The sequence below is a fragment of the Zootoca vivipara genome, chromosome 2, assembly GCF_965207765.1.
Source record: "Zootoca vivipara chromosome 2, rZooViv2.hap1.1, whole genome shotgun sequence".
Taxonomy (NCBI): Eukaryota; Metazoa; Chordata; class Lepidosauria; order Squamata; family Lacertidae; genus Zootoca; species Zootoca vivipara.
Genome location: NC_142584.1, coordinates 106,331,501 through 106,349,470, shown reverse-complemented (window position 1 = coordinate 106,349,470; position 17,970 = coordinate 106,331,501). Strand labels below are relative to the sequence as shown.

The window sequence follows — 17,970 nt, the reverse complement described above, 5'->3', positions numbered from 1 at the left end:
TATATACCGCCCTATACCCGGAGGTCTCAGGGCGGTTCACGAAATAAAATCAAAATATAAAACCACAAAATACATAATAAAATCAAAAACAACCAAACCCCAACCCCTCCCCCCCCCAAACCGCACACACCACATTTTCAAAGGGCATATGAAATCAATCAAATCAACCGAAAGTGTGGTTAAAACGGAAAGTTTCTGCCTGGCGCCTAAAGGTATATAATGAAGGTACCAGGTTAACTTTGCTGGGGAGAGCATTCTAAAGACAGGGAGCCACTGCAGAGAAGGCTCGTTCTTGTGTTGCCACCCTCTCGAGGAATCGGCACACAGAGAAGGGCCTTGGAAGTTGATCTCAGGGTCCAGGTAGGTTCATATGGAAAGAGGCGGTCCTTGAGGTATTGCAGTCCTGAGCCATTTAAGGCTTTATAGGTCAAAACCAGCACTTTGAATTAGGCCCGGGAACTAACTGCTAGCCTGTGCAGTCATACCAGGATCGGTGCAATATGCTCAAACTGTTCTGCTCCGGTGAGCAACTTAGCCACTGAATTCTGCACTAGCTGAAGTTTCTGAACCATCTTCAGAGGCAGCCCTAGGCACAACACATTGCAGTAATCGAAGCTTGAGGTTACCAGAGCATAGACAACAGTAGTTAGGCTATCCCTGTCCAGATAGGGGCGTAGCTGGGCCACCATCTGAAGCTGAAGGAAGGCACTCCGGGCTACTGAGGCCACCTGAGCCTCGAGCGACAGAAAAGGATCCAGGAGGACCCCCAGGCTACGAACCTGCTCCTTCAGAGGAAGTGTAACCCCATCAAGAGCATCTCCCACCCATCTGGTCTAGGGAACCACCCACTAGCAGTGACTCAGTCTTATCTGGATTGAGCTTTAGTTTGTTGGCTCTCATCCAGCCTGTTACCGAGGCAAGACACTGGTGCAGTACTTCCGCTACCTCACCTGCAGATGTAAAGGAGAAAGAGAGCCAAGTGTCATCAGCATACTGCTGACCATAGCTGCCAAGTCTCCTGTATTCCCCGGGAAATCCCCATTTTTCCAGCTGTTCCTAGCTGAAAAAACGGATTTTTTTTGTTTCCCCCCAGTTTATTCTGGCGCGGTGGCCATTTTGGAACTAGGCGGAGCATGCTCAGAAGCGACTTTTGATGCTGCTCTGTCCAGTTCCAAAATGGCTGCAGTGCGACTTCTGGCATGGCGGCCATTTTGGAACTGGGCAAAGCAGCATCAAAAGTCACTTCTGAGCATGCTCCACCCAGTTCCAAAATGGTGGCAGCGCTACTTCCGGCCTGCTACTTCCGGCCCGGTCCCTTATTTCTCCGACAGCAACTTGGCAGGTATGCTGCTGACAATGTACTCCAAACCTCCTGATAACCCCACCCAGTGATGTCATGTAGATGTTAAACAACATCGGGGATAGGATTGAGCCCTGCGGAACCCCAAATTGAAGGTTCCATGGGGCTGAAAAGCATTCCCCAAGCAACACCCTCTGGGGACGACCATCCAAGTAGGACTGGAACCACCACAAAGCAGTGCCACCCACCCCCTAGTTCGGAGAGTCGCTCCAGAAGGTATAATTTACGGGCTGCTTCAAAGCAGTTTTAGAAGCAAGAAGACCCTCTCTTGGGCTCAAGAGAGTGAAACCCATTGCACTGGACTTAATATATAATACTGCTGGTCATAGTTGCCATCCTGTAATTAAAGAGCCATCTTTAAAGTCTTATGTGTGGAGCCTACTTCATCACTAGGTCTTTTGAGGGTGAAGCCGCTGTATTACTCTGCATGACTCAGAACACAACACAAGAATGATCCTGTTGAAACAAAATTTTATTTCCAAGTTATTTCCAAGAGATTGAGTGTTTTTTGGGGGGGAGAGGGAGGCTCACTTAATTTCATTGTATATAGGTTGTACAATGACAATAAATGTGGTGGTATTATTATTATTATTATTATTATTATTTCACATAGCGTTGTACATGAGATTGGATGGGAAGTTCCAGTGGGAAGGAGTTCACCAAAATCTCCTGGTCTCCAACAGCTCCTAAGTGCAGACACCCCTCCAGGTGGAAAATGAACCTCAAGCTATGGAGATGGTGGGAGAAAAGAAATGCAGGCCGTGCTATTCACTAGGCCACTATGGGCTGCAGCCCATCTCTTACTGGTGCCTCAAAGCTAGTTGCGCTATAAAAGAGGGCCGTTATCACTGAACTCAAATCACCTGAGCCATTCAAGTCCCACTAGGTTTTAGTTTCCAAACAATCCAGGGTCCTTTCTCCACAGCCAATAATCGTATTAACCACATTTGACTCTTCTGCCCCAACTTGGGGCTTATGCGTTTGCTACCAAGCCACAGTTGCCTGCCTGACTGGGAAAAGTTTGTTTCCCCTTCTTCCCTTTAGATTTGGTGTTTGCTGTCGTCTCCTCAGAGGCATGGCTGTGAGGTCCAGAACTTGCAGGTGGTGTTGCCTTTTCAGCTCGGGAGGCCTTGGGGGGCTGTTGCACTGAGCTGTGGGTTGGGCCTGAAGCTGGACACAAGGAAAGAAAAACAGCCCAAGGTGATTCCGTTGAAGCTTCTTCCTAAAAATGTTTTCCACAGCTACGTTCTCCACACCCAGTTTGGGCCTCCAAACCTTTGCTGCCCACCTCTTTACTCCCCTTCAACTTTCCCAAGACCCTTAAAATGGCTGCCACTGCAACAATTGCCCTCTCTTTGTCTGTGCAAAATTCCTTCCCTTTCTATGGAAACTTTCCAAATGTTTCCCTATCATATTTCCCCAACAACTCAAACCCTTTATTCAAGAGAATTATGAAAAGGCATGTGTGTGTGTGTGTGTGTGTGTGTGTGTGTGTGTGTGTGTGGAGCCAGCAGCCAAGTGTTTGAAGAAGTACCTCTCCCACCACTGGCTGAACTAAGTATTAAGATCAGCCGGAAAATTGTTTGCTATACAGTGGTACCTCGACTTACGAAGGCGATCCATTCCGCGGCGCTCTTCAGAAGTCGAAACCTTTGGATGTCGAAGCGTCCATTTTGCACATACGCAGTGTGATCTTGCGCTTTGCGCATACCGCATGCGACACTTCTGCACACGCACGGTGAAAATACTTCCGGGTTAGCGGACTTCGGAAGTCGAAACCTTCGGAAGTTGAGGCATTTGGAAGTCGAGGTACCATTGTACTTCCACCAACAGGTGCATTTCACTCTATGACAGCCCAAGGCAGGGCCTTCTTTGCCATGGCGCCCTGGATATGGAACTCCCTGCCACTGGAGATACAGCTGACCCCCCACATGAACAGCTTTCAGGAAAGGGCAGATTGAACAATTGGTTGTTTTGCTCTTCCTTATCATGTTTTGTTACTTATTGTTTTAATAATATGACAATGCCTATCGGTTTAAAAATTTTATGGCAACTACAGTCTTGTATTAGAAGAAACTGTACAGTGGAACCTCGGTTTATGAACACCTCGGTTTATGAATTTTCAGTTTATGAACACCGCAGACCCATCTGGAACGGATTAATTCACTTTCCATTACTTTCAATGGGAAAGTTCACTTCAGTTTATGAATGCTTCAGTTTATGAACAGACTTCCGGAACCAATTACACCCATGCTTCAGGTTAAGTACGCTTCAGGTTGAGTACTCCGCGGACCCGTCTGGAACGGATTAATCCACTTTCCATTACTTTCAATGGGGAAGTTCGCTTCAGTTTATGAACGCTTCAGTTTAAGTATTCTGTGGACCGTCTGGAACAGATTAATCCGCTTTCCATTACTTTCAATGGGAAAGTTCACTTCAGTTTATGAACACTTCAGTTTATGAACAGACTTCCAGAACCAATTGTGTTAATAAACCGAGGTACCACTGTACTATTATTTGATGAAATGTTGTCTACCACCCTGGAAATCTTCAGCTCGAAGGGGAGGGATGAGATAACATTGATTATATTAAACACACTTAACATCTTCACTCGCCTTTTGCTCCTTCACTAGGGGGCACCTGCTTCTCCAGGAATGCCTCAGGTTGCTCCGACCACAACTTGTAGTCGGGGTTGCTGAGGAAACGCTTGGTGAGGCCACAAGTGAGACAACGCACAACGGTCCACCGCTGATGGCGGCGCTCTGGTGAGAGAGGCGAGGAGCAAATGAGTCAGGGAAGCCTGGAAAACAGACTGATATTTCCAGCTTTCCTCCCAAACTTTCAACTACATCAACGGTTCCCTCACTTTTCCTTTGCCCAGCCTCACTCCTTTCTGTGCTCACCACCACAACGATCCATCTCTCAATCTAATAATCTGTACATAAAGGGAAGTTACGAAGAAATATTAATTCTCCAGTGGTCTCTACTCCCTCCGAAGAAGGAACAGAGGAAGATCCCAACAAAGCAGGGGTGGGGAAACCTGCAGATGTTGTTGAATCCCATCAGTCCCAGTTGACATGGCCAATGGACAGGGATAATGGAAAATGGACCTCAGCTACATCTGGAGGGCCACTAGTTCCCTGTAGAGCAGCTATTGGGAAGCCAAGTCTTGGGGGCTGAATGTGGTCCTCCACAAATCTCCATCTGGCCCTCGTGATTATCCCTAGGCTCCACCCCTTACCAACCCTGCTGCCACACCCCCTTGAGTGCTTTTGCCTGGCCATCCAAAGACATGGGCACCTAGCCCCTATGCAGCATATGACCCACATTCCGAGGGAAGGCCACGCTACACTTGCAAGTAGGAATGTGTGAACTGGTCTGCCACCATTCTGGGGGAATGCTCAGGGTAATTCAGTTTGTAGGCAATGCCACCCGTACATCTTTCAAGGGGAAAGACACTCCCTTGTTTTGTCCTTCCTGCCTTCCCAACTTGGTGCAGCCCACTCTCGGCTCCGTTTGTGAAGAGGGGAACCTCTGCACCAGACCCAGAGCACAGAGTAGCCCCACGTAGCCCCACAGAGGAGGAGGAGGAGGAGGGGGGGGGGAAGAGACAGGGGCACTCACTTCTCTGGCGCACTGTGGAGCTGACTCCAGGGATGAGAGGGGAGAAGCAAGATTTGCATATGGTTCTTTTCACAGATGGATCCCTTGCAAGACAAAGGGAAATGAAGGTTAAGTAGCAAACCTTGTGTCGGACAACTGAGTAAAGGTAAAGGTAAAGAACCCCTGGGCGGTTAAGTCTAGTCAAAGGCGACAATGGGGTTGTGGCGCTCATCTCGCTTTCAGACTGAGGGAGCCGGTGTTTGTCCACAGACAGCTTTCCAGGTCATGTGGCCAGCAGGACTAAACCGCTTCTAGTGCAACGGGACACCGTGACGGAGGCCAGAGCGCACGGAAACGCTGTTTACCTTCCCGCCAGAGCGGTGCCTATTTATCTACTTGCGCAGGTATGCTTTCGAACTGCTAGGTTGGCAGGAGCTGGGACAGAGCAACGGGAGCTCACTCCATTGTGGGGATTCGAACCACTGACCTTCCAATCAGCAAGCCCAAGAGGCTACATGGTTTAGACCACAGCACCACCTGCATCCCTGTATCAGAAACAGGATGCCTGTGAATGCCAGTGGCTGGGTCTCATGGGCAGCTGGGTCCCCTGACCACTGTCCTGGCACTCACTGTCTTAACACGAGCCGCCGGCTGATGCTGTTCTGCGTGTGGCAATAAAAGCGAGCCAGTTCCTGGTTCTCTGGGTTCTGCCGAAGGACGCAATGCGCTGCCTGTTGCGGAGGAATGGAAGTAAGTTGAACATCCTCGGCATCACCCCCCCACCCCAAGAGATACTCGGGGCCATGCAGATTCCATATGTCCATGGCTTTCCTGCACAACAAGTCCTTGCCAATGACAACATCCATAACTTATTAAGTCTCTTATGGTAAAAACAGTACAGTCCTGCAGTGGCTTATAGGCCAAATATACCATAACATAAGCTTCTATGGACCAGAGCTTACAGTGGCAGAAGGATAAAATAGTTAGGCAGTTTGTCCCACTACATGTTTTAATTTACTCAGCTATGTGAAAATTATAGTGCTATTTTCACCGATTGCAGCGGTTATTGTGCTTGTTTGGCATGCATTTGAGAATTAACTGAATCATTGCAAACGGCACTGTTTGCATTTTGTTAATTATATAAACTCTGCTCGCTGTTCCCACCACCACTTGGACCCACTGCGTCTATTACAGGCATCCCCCCAAACTGCGGCCCTCCAGATGTTTTCGCCTACAACTCCCATGACCCCTAGCTAACAGGGCCAGTGGTCAGGGATGATGGGAATTGTAGTCCAAAACATCTGGAGGGCCAGTTTGGGGATGCCTGGTCTATTACTTGCCAGCTGAGGATAACCATGCATCTGATCAGATGGAATACTGAGCGGTTTACACCATTTATACATTGCTCTGCCTTTGCAAGTGCTGCAAAACTGGGGGTTGTTTTTAAGTACAGTATAGACTCTAGAGCCAGACACACATGCAAAAGGTACAGAGGTAGGCGGGGAAATCATAAAAGTGAAGCCAAAAGGCCAAGCACTACATGAAAGTCAGTTTAGGGTAGAGGATTTCAGTTGTGCCAGAGAGAGGATGAGGATGAGGATTCTGCAAGTATTTTGTGAACAACGTGGTAGCTAGCAAATACGACTGGTGTACAAGGAACACTCTCCCTTACCTGGTAGAGGAAGCTGAGCCTCTGAAATGCTTCTTTGTCCTTTATCATGGCTGACACAGGGAATCTTTACAATATTTTCTTTAGTGGTCGTGCTGACACAACAGAAGAGAAACCTGCAGTAAACAGGGATTTATTAGCGAGAGTATATTGCATTATTATTATATTATTATTATCTAAAGTCAGCGGTTAAGGAAAAGCACTCTGCTATTATTTTAAAACAAGTTCTTTCTCGATGCCGCAACGTGCAAGGGAAATTCCTTGGCAATGAAAACAGATGGCAGGATTGAGCCTTGCTGCAAATAAATTGCAGGAGCGCCATGAAACGCAGAGGGAGTTAGATCCAGATAAACATGCATAAGATACAAGGGCTCTCCCGGAGCGTGCTAATCCATTAAATCCCCTTTATGTGAAAATATGTATCTCTCCTGGACTTACCTGCAAAAGATCCTACCTTTTGCACCCCAGATTGTTACCCCACCAGCACATCTTACCCAGGTACAAAGAGGCGCCTCCGGATCAATCGCTTTCTCCGACCAAGCAGTCCGCGTGCATCCTCTTCCTGGTTTGATGCAGCAAAGGCACCTGGGAAATGTAGTCCGCTCTCAGTCTAGTGTGGATTAATGCAAACAAACATCGAAGCACCAAAAGATAGTCGAGGCACAGGGTCCCTCAGAAATAGCAGGCACCACTTAAAAGTTTTAAACAGCTAAGGCAGGGGTGGCCAGCTCCCAAGAGACTGCGATCTACTCACAGAGTTAAAAACTGGCAGTGATCTACCCCCTTTTTTGGGGTTCAGGTCAAAGTTGTTGAACTTTTTCTGGGAAGGAGGAAAGCCCATTTTGGGGGGGGGGTTGGGTCAAAGTTGTTAAGTTTTTTTCAGGGAGGAGGTACAATGTTGAGCTTTTTTAAGGGGAGCCACAGTGGTTCAGCTTCTTTGGGGGGAGCCAATGATCTACCAGTGATCTACCGCAGACATCCAGTGATCTACTGGTAGATCACGACCTACCTGTTGGACGTGCCTGAGCTAAGGGACGATGCTCAGAGACTTCCCCATGGGAAGAATTCTTGGAGTGGGACAAGATTGGGTAATAGATGGAGTCAGGACAAAGCCAGATGTGGCTTATCTGTAGTTATCTCCCGCTTGGACTACTGCAATGCGCTCTACGTGGGGCTACCTTTGAAGGTGACCCAGAAACTACAACTAATCCAAAATGCGGCAGCTAGACTGGTGACTGGGAGCGGCCGCCGAGACCACATAACACCGGTCTTGAAAGATCTATATTGGCTCCCAGTATGTTTCTGAGCACAGTTCAAAGTGTTGGTGCTGACTTTTAAAGCCCTAAATGGCCTTGGTCCAGTATACCTGAAGGAGCGTCTCCACCCCCATCGTTCTGCCTGGACACTGAGATCCAGTACTGAGGGCCTACTGGCGGTTCCCTCGTTGCGAGAAGTGAAGTTGCAGGGAACCAGGCAGAGGGCCTTTTTGGTGGTGGCGCCTGCCCTGTGGAACACCCTCCCATTGGATGTCAAAGAGAAAAACAGCTACCAGATTTTTAGAAGACATCTGAAGGCAGCCCTGTTTAGGGAGGCTTTTAATGTTTAATAGATTATTTTATTTTATTTTTCTGTTGGAAGCCGTCCAGAGTGGCTGGGGAGGCCCAGCCAGATGGGCGGGGTATAAATAATAAATTATTATTATTATTACTATTATTATCTGCCCCACCAATCTTCCAGAATCCTGACAGGGAACGCTGTCATAAGCCAGTGCCAAAATGGGAGGGAATGGTTTCAGAGTGGGAGGAAGAAGCAGGTGGGAAGGGTAAGCCAGGCTCAAGTGATGTACCCCTGAAAAGGAGTGGGATGGCATCTCACGCAATTCGATCGCCATCGGAGAACACCGACTATGTTAATGTTGTAAACATTCGACCAGAAAAGTTGCAAAACAACTTCAAAAGATGTACAGAACCTCCCCCCATAGGCCACTTGTCCCTTACCATCAAGCACACTCCGACACTCCATACCTACCGGTAAGGACACCAAACCAAACTCCAATGTGTTTGGAGGAATGCACTCTGTGCTCACTGTTAGCAGCCTAATAATGGGGCAATTACCAATATATTTAAAGCACATTGTTTCTCCCAAAGAATCCTGGGAACTGTAGTTTGCTAAGGGTGCTGGGAATTGTAGCTGCGTGAGATCCCCCAGGATTCTTTGGGGGAAATGATGCGCTCTCAGCGTGCCGTGTGCATGTAGCAATCATAGGTCAGATGAAGTTCTTTCATCTCAAGATATTGCCTGGGACTTCAATCAGAGGAGGTGCATGTTTTCCTAAGCTTTTGACCTTCGTTCTGGGGTTCCATCGGGGCACAGCTGATATGGTATCTCCACAGAGATATACCACCTGGCTAAGAGGCAAAGAACACCAGGATCATAACCACAGGCTCCCCACTTGTTCCCGAGCCAACAAGAGCTGACCTGTTGCTAATCCGGCTGCTTCGTGTGCTTCCAAACCGAACCGGGAATTTGGCTCATCGTGGCTCAAAGAGGTGAGTCTTTGCTCTGCTCCATCACCCAAGGAAGGGTTAAATGCCAGGGGCCAAACAAGGGAGGTGATGATGGAGATTTGTGACTGGATCTCCATCACTGGATCTCCTGTTTTAAAGGCTCCGTGCAGCCACTCAGAAAGTTGGGGATTTAACCCTCACTCCTGCAATAGTTTTTCTCGCCCACTCTGGCAGCTGGAAAGAAAAAAAGGTTATTCATGGATTTATTTTATTTTATATTATTTGGTCCTTGGGGCAAATAGCAGCTCTTTGGAAGGCAACGCCTTTCCCCAGTGCTTTCTATCGTCTCCACAACCCTGAGAGGCCATTTAGGCTGGGAGACTGTGACTGGCCCAAGGTCACCCAGTGAGTTTCATAGCCAGGTAGGGATTTGAACCCTGGTTTCCCAGGTCCTTTTCTGACTCTCTAACCACGACACAACACAGGCTCTCTCCTTCAGCAGAACTTCTGAACAGAATAGATGGTTTACGTGCACCGAGAATCTGTTGTTAAAAGTTGGAGGTACTGGGGTGGGTAGGTAGGGCCAGGGAGCCAAGGCAACTGCTATGTGCTTTCAGTGGCTACAGCTGTAACATTTGGGCAGCCCTTAGAGGAGAGGAGAGGAGAGGAAAGGAAAGGAGAGACAGACCGACAGACAGATATCAGCACCATTGGTTTGAGAATGCTCGCCAGTTGGTACAAGAAAGAAGATTCCACCTAAACATTAGGAAGAACTTCCTGACAGTAAGAGCTGTTCGGCAGTGGAATTTGCTACCAAGGAGTGTGGTGGAGTCTCCTTCTTTGGAGGTCTTTAAGCAGAGGCTTGACAGGCATATGTCAGGAATGCTTTGATGGTGTTTCCTGCTCGGCAGGGGGTTGGACTGGATGGCCCTCGTGGTCTCTTCCAACTCTACGATTCTATGATTCTATGGTACAGTACAGTACTGCTAAACAGACGGACTTTGCTGCCACCTGCTGGCAAAAGGATAAGTAACATTTGAGACTACGGTACAGTCCTCGTTCCTGTTAAGTGGGACTTCTTAGAACAGGGGATGCGGCCCAATCGCCTTCTAAATCTGGCCTGCGGATGGTCCGGGAATCAGCGTGTTTTTACATGAGTAGAATGTGTCCTTTTATTTAAAATGCATCTCTGGGTTATTTGTGGGGCATAGGAATTCATTCATATTTCCCCCCAAAAAATATAGTCTGGCCCCCCACAAGGTCTGAGGGTCAGTGGACCGGCCCCCTGCTGAAAAAGTTTGCTGACCCCTGTCTTAGAAGCATAGAAACATAGAATTGGAAGGGACCATGAAGGCCATCTAATCCAACCCCCTGCAATGCGGGAATCTTTTGCCCAATGTGGGGCTCGAACCCACGACTCTGAGATTCAGAGTCACATGCTCCACCAATTTAGCTATCCTTGTTTCATTTGGAAATATCCATGAATTTTCTCAGAGATGTTTGTTCCTTTTGCCCCCTGCCACCTCTGCATTTAAGCTCTTCACGCCTTCTTGTCTTTATGGCTCTCGGGATGCATAACCAGGTTCCTTTTCTGCTCATTGTTCTGTGTTTCCTTCCTCAAACGGCCCCCTTGCTGGTTTGTGTCTGTTGCTTCGATGCAAGTTATTTTCCTGCAATACCTGTACAGTGGTACCTTGGTTCCCAGACGCCTTGGTAGTCAAACAACTTGGAACCCAAACACTGCAAACTCAGAAGTGTTCTGGTTTGCGAAATTTTTGGAAGTCGAATGTGCTTCGTTTTGAGTGCCACACTTCTGTTTGGAGTGTTACGCTGAGGTCTGTCTGGTTTTGCTATTTATTTTGCATTTTTACTTTTGCGACTCTTTTCGTTTTGTTTTTGTGACTGTGTGGAACCCAGTTCAGCTACTGATTGATTGATTGATTGTGTGACTGCAGTACATTGTTTATTTCTTTCATTTTATGGATCAATGGTTTCGTTAGATAGTAAAATTCACGCTAAATTGCTGTTTTAGCAGTTGTTTTTAAAAGTGTGGTATGGATTAATCCATTTTGCATTACTTTCTATGGGAAAGCGCACCTTGGTTTTGGAACGCTCTGGTTTTGGAACGGACTTCCGGAACGGATTAAGTTTGAGAACCAAGGTACCACTGTATGTTATTGTTGCTTTTCATGTCCAAATAATAATAAAAGATTTATATACTCCTTACTAGAACAAAAGGCCTCTAAGCTGTTAACAATAAACAGTCTAAAGCAGTCATTAAAAAAAAGTTACATAAAAAACTAATTCCTTTCAGTTGCCATGATGTTGTGCCGAGTATTTTCATGCCTGTTTCTGCTGGGCCTCAGTTCCGCCTCTGAGGAAGATGTTCTGGTGATCACAAGCAGCGGTCCCATACGGGGCAAACGCCTCATGACAGATTCTGGCGCGGTGACAGCTTTCTTGGGAATCCCCTATGCTGAACCTCCTGTGGGGAAGCTGCGATTTCAAAAACCACGTCCTCACCAGCCTTGGAACCACACCCTGAACGCCACCAGCTTTGGCAATACCTGCCACCAAGGGAGTATAGAACTTTCCGGCTATCGTGCGGAACAAAACTCAGAATCCACCTTCTCTGAAGACTGCCTCTTCCTCAATGTCTGGGTGCCTCATCCCCGACCCTCTTCGCCAGCTCGTGCCTTCGTCTGGATCCATGGAGGGGGTTTTCTCAACGGGTTTGGCTCCATCGATAGGAGCTTCCTAGCTGCCACTGAGAATATCATCGTGGCTTCTATGAACTACCGCCTAGGTGCCTTGGGATTCCTCTCGCTACCCCCAGAGGCTCCGGGGAATGCTGGTTTGTGGGACCAACACCTGGCGTTGAGTTGGCTGAGGGAAAACATGGCCGCCTTTGGAGGGCATCCAACTTGGCTTACCCTGGGCGGTCAAAGTGCTGGGGCTGCCTCGGTTGGTTTCCACCTTCTCTCGCCGGCAAGTCAGGCTCTATTTGACCAGGCCACTTTACAAAGCGGCGCTGCGATTTCCCCCTGGGCTTGGGTGAGGCCTGAGAAGGCTGCCATCAGAGGGCGAACCCTGGGCCGGATTTTAGGCTGCGCCGAGGATGACGACAGGGCTGTAGTCCGATGCCTGCAGAAGAAGGACCCAGGGGAGATGATGAAGAACTTGCCTATCCTCAGTCATAAAACTTTGGTGGGTTTCCCTTTTGTGCCCACGACCGATGGGGAGTTCCTTCCGGATGCCCCTCGGAAACTTCTGGAAGCTGGGCGATTCTTGGAGAAACCCATCCTGACCGGCTTCACCCATGATGAAGGCACCCTCTTCCTCTCAGGAAATGCCCCTGGTTTCAGCCTATACAACGACAGCCTGATTAACAACGAGCAACTCTTGGAGGGCCTCCGTTTGATGGTCCCAGAGGCACCTGAAGTTATCATCAAAACCGCAGCAACCATCTACAGTCAGGAGGAGCACGGGGAAGAACGATATCGAAACGCCTTGATCAAAGCTTCTGGAGACTACCTTTTCTTGTGCCCTGTGGCTGTGGTGGCCACCCGTATGGCAGAAGCCCAAAGCCTGGCATTTGCCTACTCCTTCACTCACCAGCCCTCCTTTGTAACCGTCTCCGACTGGGTTGGAGTGCCCCATTGCTCCGAGCTGCCCTTTCTGTTTGGTGACCCACTATCTACGTCGGGATACACAGAGGCAGAGGGGACCCTGAGCCAAAGGGTTATGAGCTACTGGGGACAGTTTGTAAGGACCGGGTAAGTGATTCCTCCAGTCTTTAGCACTGCCAACAGAAGAGCTGGTCCTTGGTCTCTCTGAATAGCAAGCTCCCCATTTGGGTATTCTTTCTCTTCCCCATTTTGAGAACAAGACTTCGTACGCTCTGAACATTCAAAGCACCCCCCCCCCAAGGGATCCTGGGAACTGCAAATTACTCTTCACTTAAGCTACAATTCTCAGCACCCTGAACAAACTAGAGTTCCCAGGATTCTTTGGGGCTGGGGAGGAGATGTGTTCCAAATGTAGAGTGTGCATGCAGCCCAAATTTCTTGGCTTTGCTTATCATAATCAGCGATTGCCTGAACTGGCAGAACAGCAACAATCTTTGCTTTGCCCCCTCCACATTTTATACACCACTTTTCCAGGCAAAGCCTACGCAAAGTGGCTTAAAAAAATAAAGAAGTGTGTGTGGGGAATCAACATTTCTTCTAAAAACAGAAAATAAGGAGGAAGGAAGGGTCATCGTTTTATTTACTGTATTTATTTTTTGAAAAAGCTCTGGGCTTGCTATTGTGAGTTGTTGTATTGAGAGTATTGCAGGATCGTAAACGGGTTTGGTTATGTTCATGTTATCTTATCAAGGCCAGGAAAAGCAAACCAGCAAAAAGTTAAACAAGGCCTTGCTTTGAGCAACAGTGCACGTTGATTTAGGCATTTCCCCCGGTCCGTTTACTTTCATTCATTTGCATACTTACCGCTTACATCGTTATGTGGCTTAATGCTTTGGAAAGCTGCACTCTTGCAAAGCACTTTGAAACGTATTATCACGCACCACCCCAGTCTCTGAGAATCCAGGGGTTCCCGTGCTTACCTAGGGTTCAGTTTCCTTGGACTGAAGGTCAGCGGCTGCTGTGGCATTTTTAGGATAAAGTTAAACCTATACAACCCGAGCACAAGATGGAGGGGCTCACAGCATTCACCCCTCAAAAGACCGTGCTTCTCCATTCTTTGCAGGCACACAGCAATTACGACTCTGTGGTGGACTCTAGATACATATAAAAAACGCTGTGAAAATACCATTTTTAAAAAGGCGTCTTGAAAAATGCATTTGCCTAAAGCTCACCATTGCCGTCTAGTGTCACATTTGTATAATGCGCTTAAAACGCACTTAAAACATTATATTTGCAGCTGTGTAGCTGTAGCTGAGTCCTGTGTCTCCAGCTTCCAGCCTGCTTCCAACCTCCTCAAACACAACTCCGGCTACCGTAATCCTACCCGGCAGCTGAGTGACAGGGGGTTGAGGAAAGACACGCCCATTTGCACTTTGTCACAGAGCAACTTCCATGGTTGTGCTGATTGTGGCGCTTAACTAGTGGAGTTTTATGACATTTCCTCACTTGATTTTTTATCTCAGTCTTATTCCTTTTACTGATTGGTGACATTTGCTTCCCCTCACAGGTCTCCTGGTGATGGAGAATGGCCTGTCTACACAGGAGAGAATTTCTTCCGCATTACCACAGAGCCAGCTCAGGGCGAGGAGGTGTCGCCCACCCGTTACTGTGGCTTCTGGGTGTGGCTAGCCACGGAAGGATTTAAGGGTCAGGAAGAGTACGATTTCGGGCTGGCGGGTGGTGGGAGTTGGAAGATACCACAGCCCAGTCAGATAACCCTCCTGTTCAATGTAATTTGGGAGCATCTGTCTGTCTTGCCCCACCCATGCCAGCCAGTCACTTGATGGGCACCAACACACTCCATGATACTGTGCATGAAGTGTTGGGTGCAAGTGCTGCTTTGGGGTGCTGTACCTCATCCATTTGCCACCCCTGTCTCATTTCCCGATCTAAAGAGCATTCTTCTGGAAAAGTTATACAGCAATCTGTTTAATGCCGAGGATGCGTTTCCGAGCACAATTCAAAGTGTTGGCACTGACCTTTAAACCCCTAAATGGCCTCGGCTCAGTATACCTGAAGGAGCGTCTCCACCCCCATCGTCCAGCCCAGATACTGAGGTTCTCCTCCAAGGGTCTATTTGGGGGTTCCCCCACTGTGAGAAGTGAGTTTACAGGGAACCAGGCAGAGGGCCTTCTCGGTAGTGGTGCCCACCCTGTGAAATGCCATCCCAGCAGGTGTCAAGGAAATAAACAACTACAGTGGTACCTCAGGTTACAGACCATAGCTGCCAAGTCTCCCGTTTTTCATAGGGAACCCCCCCCCCCCTATTTTAAACTGTTTCCTGCTGGCAGCCCAGATTGGGAAAAATCCCGTAAATCTCCCAGATTTCCTACCTGCCAGGGAGGCTCCATTTTGGGTCCTGGCGCTGCCCTATTTCTGGTGCCCAGACATGGGTAGCGCGGCACTGGAAGTCGCTTCTACACATGTCCGATGCCACTCCGCCCATGCCTGGGCACCGAAAATCGGGTAGAGCGGCACCGGAAGTTGCTTCTACGCCTGTCCGGACATGCATAGAAGCGACTTCTGGTGCCGTGCTACTGCTGATCCCGCATTTTTCAGTGGGAGACTTGGCAGCTATGTTACAGACGCTTCAGGTTACAGACTCCGCTAACCCAGAAATAGTACCTTGGGTTAAGAACTTTGCTTCAGGATGAGAACAGAAATCATGCTCTGGTGGCGGCAGCGGGAGGCCCCATTAGCTAAAGTGGTACCTCAGGTTAAGAACAGTTTCAGGTTAAGAACGGACCTCCAGAACGAATTAAGTTCTTAACCCGAGGTACCACTGTGCTGTATTTGACTTTTAGAAGACACCTGAAGGCATCGCTGTTCAGGGAAGTTTTTGGTGGTTGATGTTTTATTGTGTTTTTAATATTTTTCTGGGAGCCGCCCAGAGTGGCTGGGGGAACCCAGTCAGATGGGCGGCATATAAATATCATCATCATCATTTCTGCCTGCCTGCATATGCAGATGGTGCTTTCTAAGGTCACCTCCTATTGGGGCAGACTTCCTGACATTGTAGGTCTATGTACACAGCCTAACACCAACCCTCTAGTCCTCCAAGCAGAGAGGTAAGAAATGGGTTTTCACCAGACGCAAGAAGCCTGTTAGTGTTGTTATGCTTCCAAGGGGAGGGTGTGTGTGTCCATAACCAAGGTGCCACCACAGAAAAGGCTCTCATTTTTATCCCTGCAGAATGAGCAACATTCACTGGTGCAGGCACAAGCGGAGCCAGCCCCCTCCTATCAATCTCAGATGGTTGGTATGAGGAGAGGAGGCCCACAATTTTCCATTAGTTTCAGAATGGTTCAATACCAGGAATAATTGACCCTGCAATGCAAATGAGAATACAATTTGCAACCCCAGCATTTTTCCTACTGCAGCTTCCTTTACCTAAACATGTCTTCCTGTTTTCCAGACTCTGACCTGATGGCTGAAGAAAGAGACTCTGATTGGTAAAAGTATCTGGAAATGGATGGTGCAGATTTCACTTTAAAATGCAACTATCCTCCTTCTTCTACTATCCCGAATCTCAGCCAAGCCATGTGGATTCATGCCTGTCGATTATACTTTGTAAAATAAAAAAATTCCTTCAGTAGCACCTTAAAGACCAACTAAGTTTTTATTTTGGTATGAGCTTTCGTGTGCATATCTGAAGAAGATATCTGAAGAAGTGTGCATGCACACGAAAGCTCATACCAAAATAAAAACTTAGTTGGTCTTTAAGGTGCTACTGAAGGAATTTTTTTATTTTACTTCGATCCAGACCAACACGGCTACCTACCTGTAACCAGATTATACTTTGTGTGTGACTATCTTGAGGATCTCACTTTTCACAGAAAAACAAGAGAGAGAAAGAAGTGTTTTCAGACGCATTAAGTCATTAACAACAGCTTTAAAATATGATTTCAGCCCTTGCTCTTAAGATTCCACAGCCACAAGCAAATAAAAGGAGCCAGCAGCAACTTTTGAGAACTTTTGGAGTCTGGTGATTATTTTCTTTTTATTATCCCTCCACCCACAATTTTTCCAGTTAAAAAGGGGGAAAAAAGTAAATTGTGAAGCGAAGTTACAATTCCTGCACATACTCTTCCTGTTTCTCAGTTCCTCTTTCAGACAGAGACTCCGAAACAAACAAACAATCCTCCATTTACAGGTAACATCTTCACTCCAATTCATGCAGGGGATTTCTCCTGCCCATCACTCACTCTCTGCAAATACTTCTACCTCTTGCTTCCCTGTTCCTCAGCTTGGATTTCCTCCTGATCTCCGCTGGGGGACTTTCCCTCTTGCTTCACATGACGCCTTTTGACCATTCAGCCAATCAGGGCTGTATCGGAATTCTTCTTGCACCCAGGCACTCCCTGGTCCCCCCTGAGCAATTCCTGCCAAGCCTCCCTCAGCTGCTTCACTCTCTTGAATCAGATAGAACCCTATTTCCTCCCATCAGTTCTCGCCGTGTGCCATGGAGTTACAAGAAGTGAGGCTTCCTGAAATTCCATCATTGCCTTTCCCAGATTCATAGAATCATGGAATTGCACAGAGTTGGAAGGGAGCCTGAGGATCATCTTAGTCCCATGCAGGGATCGAACCTGTGACCTTGGCGTTATCAGCACCACGCTCTAACCAACTGAGCTATCCAATGCAGAGTAGGGCAGTACCATTTATTTACCCAGGTTCTCATTGCTTCTTTTTTTTTTAAAAAAAGTGAGAGTGTGAGTACAAATAAACTTTTGACATAACTTGGTGGAAGAAGAAGAAGAAGAAGAAGAGTTTGGATTTGATATTCCGCTTTATCACTACCCAAAGGAGTCTCAAAGCGGCTAACAATCTCCTTTCCCCTCCTCCCCCACAAAAAACACCCTGTGAGGTGGGTGGGGCTGAGAGACTTCAAAGAAGTGTGACTAGCCCAAGGTCACCCAGCAGCTGCATGTGGAGGAGCGGAGACGCGAACCCGGTCCCCCAGATTACGAGTCTACCGCTCTTAACCACTACACCACACTGGCTCTCACTGGTGGAAGGCCAGCAAGCCCAGGGGCCAGCAGCCAATGACACTTAACACACTGCCAAAAGCCAATAGGAAAGGTGGAATAAAAATATATTAAATAAAGAACCAAAATATGTTCAGGAACCCTTCTCTTCTGA

The 17,970-nt window shown here is 47.8% G+C and overlaps 2 protein-coding genes across 4 annotated transcripts; one reads left to right on the top strand and one right to left on the bottom strand.

The window, feature by feature from the left end:
• Window positions 1-1,814: 1,814 nt before the first annotated feature.
• Window positions 1,815-7,215, bottom strand: RPP21 (ribonuclease P subunit p21). Of its 3 annotated transcripts, none has more exons than XM_060271224.2 (6): window positions 7,127-7,215; window positions 6,636-6,748; window positions 5,594-5,694; window positions 4,985-5,067; window positions 3,976-4,122; window positions 1,815-2,530 (listed from the first exon to the last, which is right to left on the bottom strand). In XM_060271224.2, the coding sequence occupies exons 2-6, from the start codon at window positions 6,681-6,683 to the stop codon at window positions 2,334-2,336; spliced, it is 576 nt and encodes a 191-aa protein (XP_060127207.2). In that variant the 5' UTR covers window positions 6,684-6,748; window positions 7,127-7,215; the 3' UTR covers window positions 1,815-2,333. The 3 variants fall into 3 exon arrangements, with proteins under 3 accessions (XP_060127207.2, XP_060127206.2, XP_060127208.2); XM_060271223.2 differs by having other exon boundaries at window positions 7,071-7,191; XM_060271225.2 differs by having other exon boundaries at window positions 7,087-7,187.
• A 1,840-nt stretch (window positions 7,216-9,055) lies between these two features.
• On the top strand, window positions 9,056-16,422 carry LOC118081091 (acetylcholinesterase-like). Its single transcript, XM_060271222.2, has 4 exons — window positions 9,056-9,181; window positions 11,454-12,915; window positions 14,336-14,475; window positions 16,244-16,422. The coding sequence occupies exons 2-4, from the start codon at window positions 11,459-11,461 to the stop codon at window positions 16,282-16,284; spliced, it is 1,638 nt and encodes a 545-aa protein (XP_060127205.2). The 5' UTR covers window positions 9,056-9,181; window positions 11,454-11,458; the 3' UTR covers window positions 16,285-16,422.
• The last annotated feature ends 1,548 nt before the right edge of the window (window positions 16,423-17,970 follow it).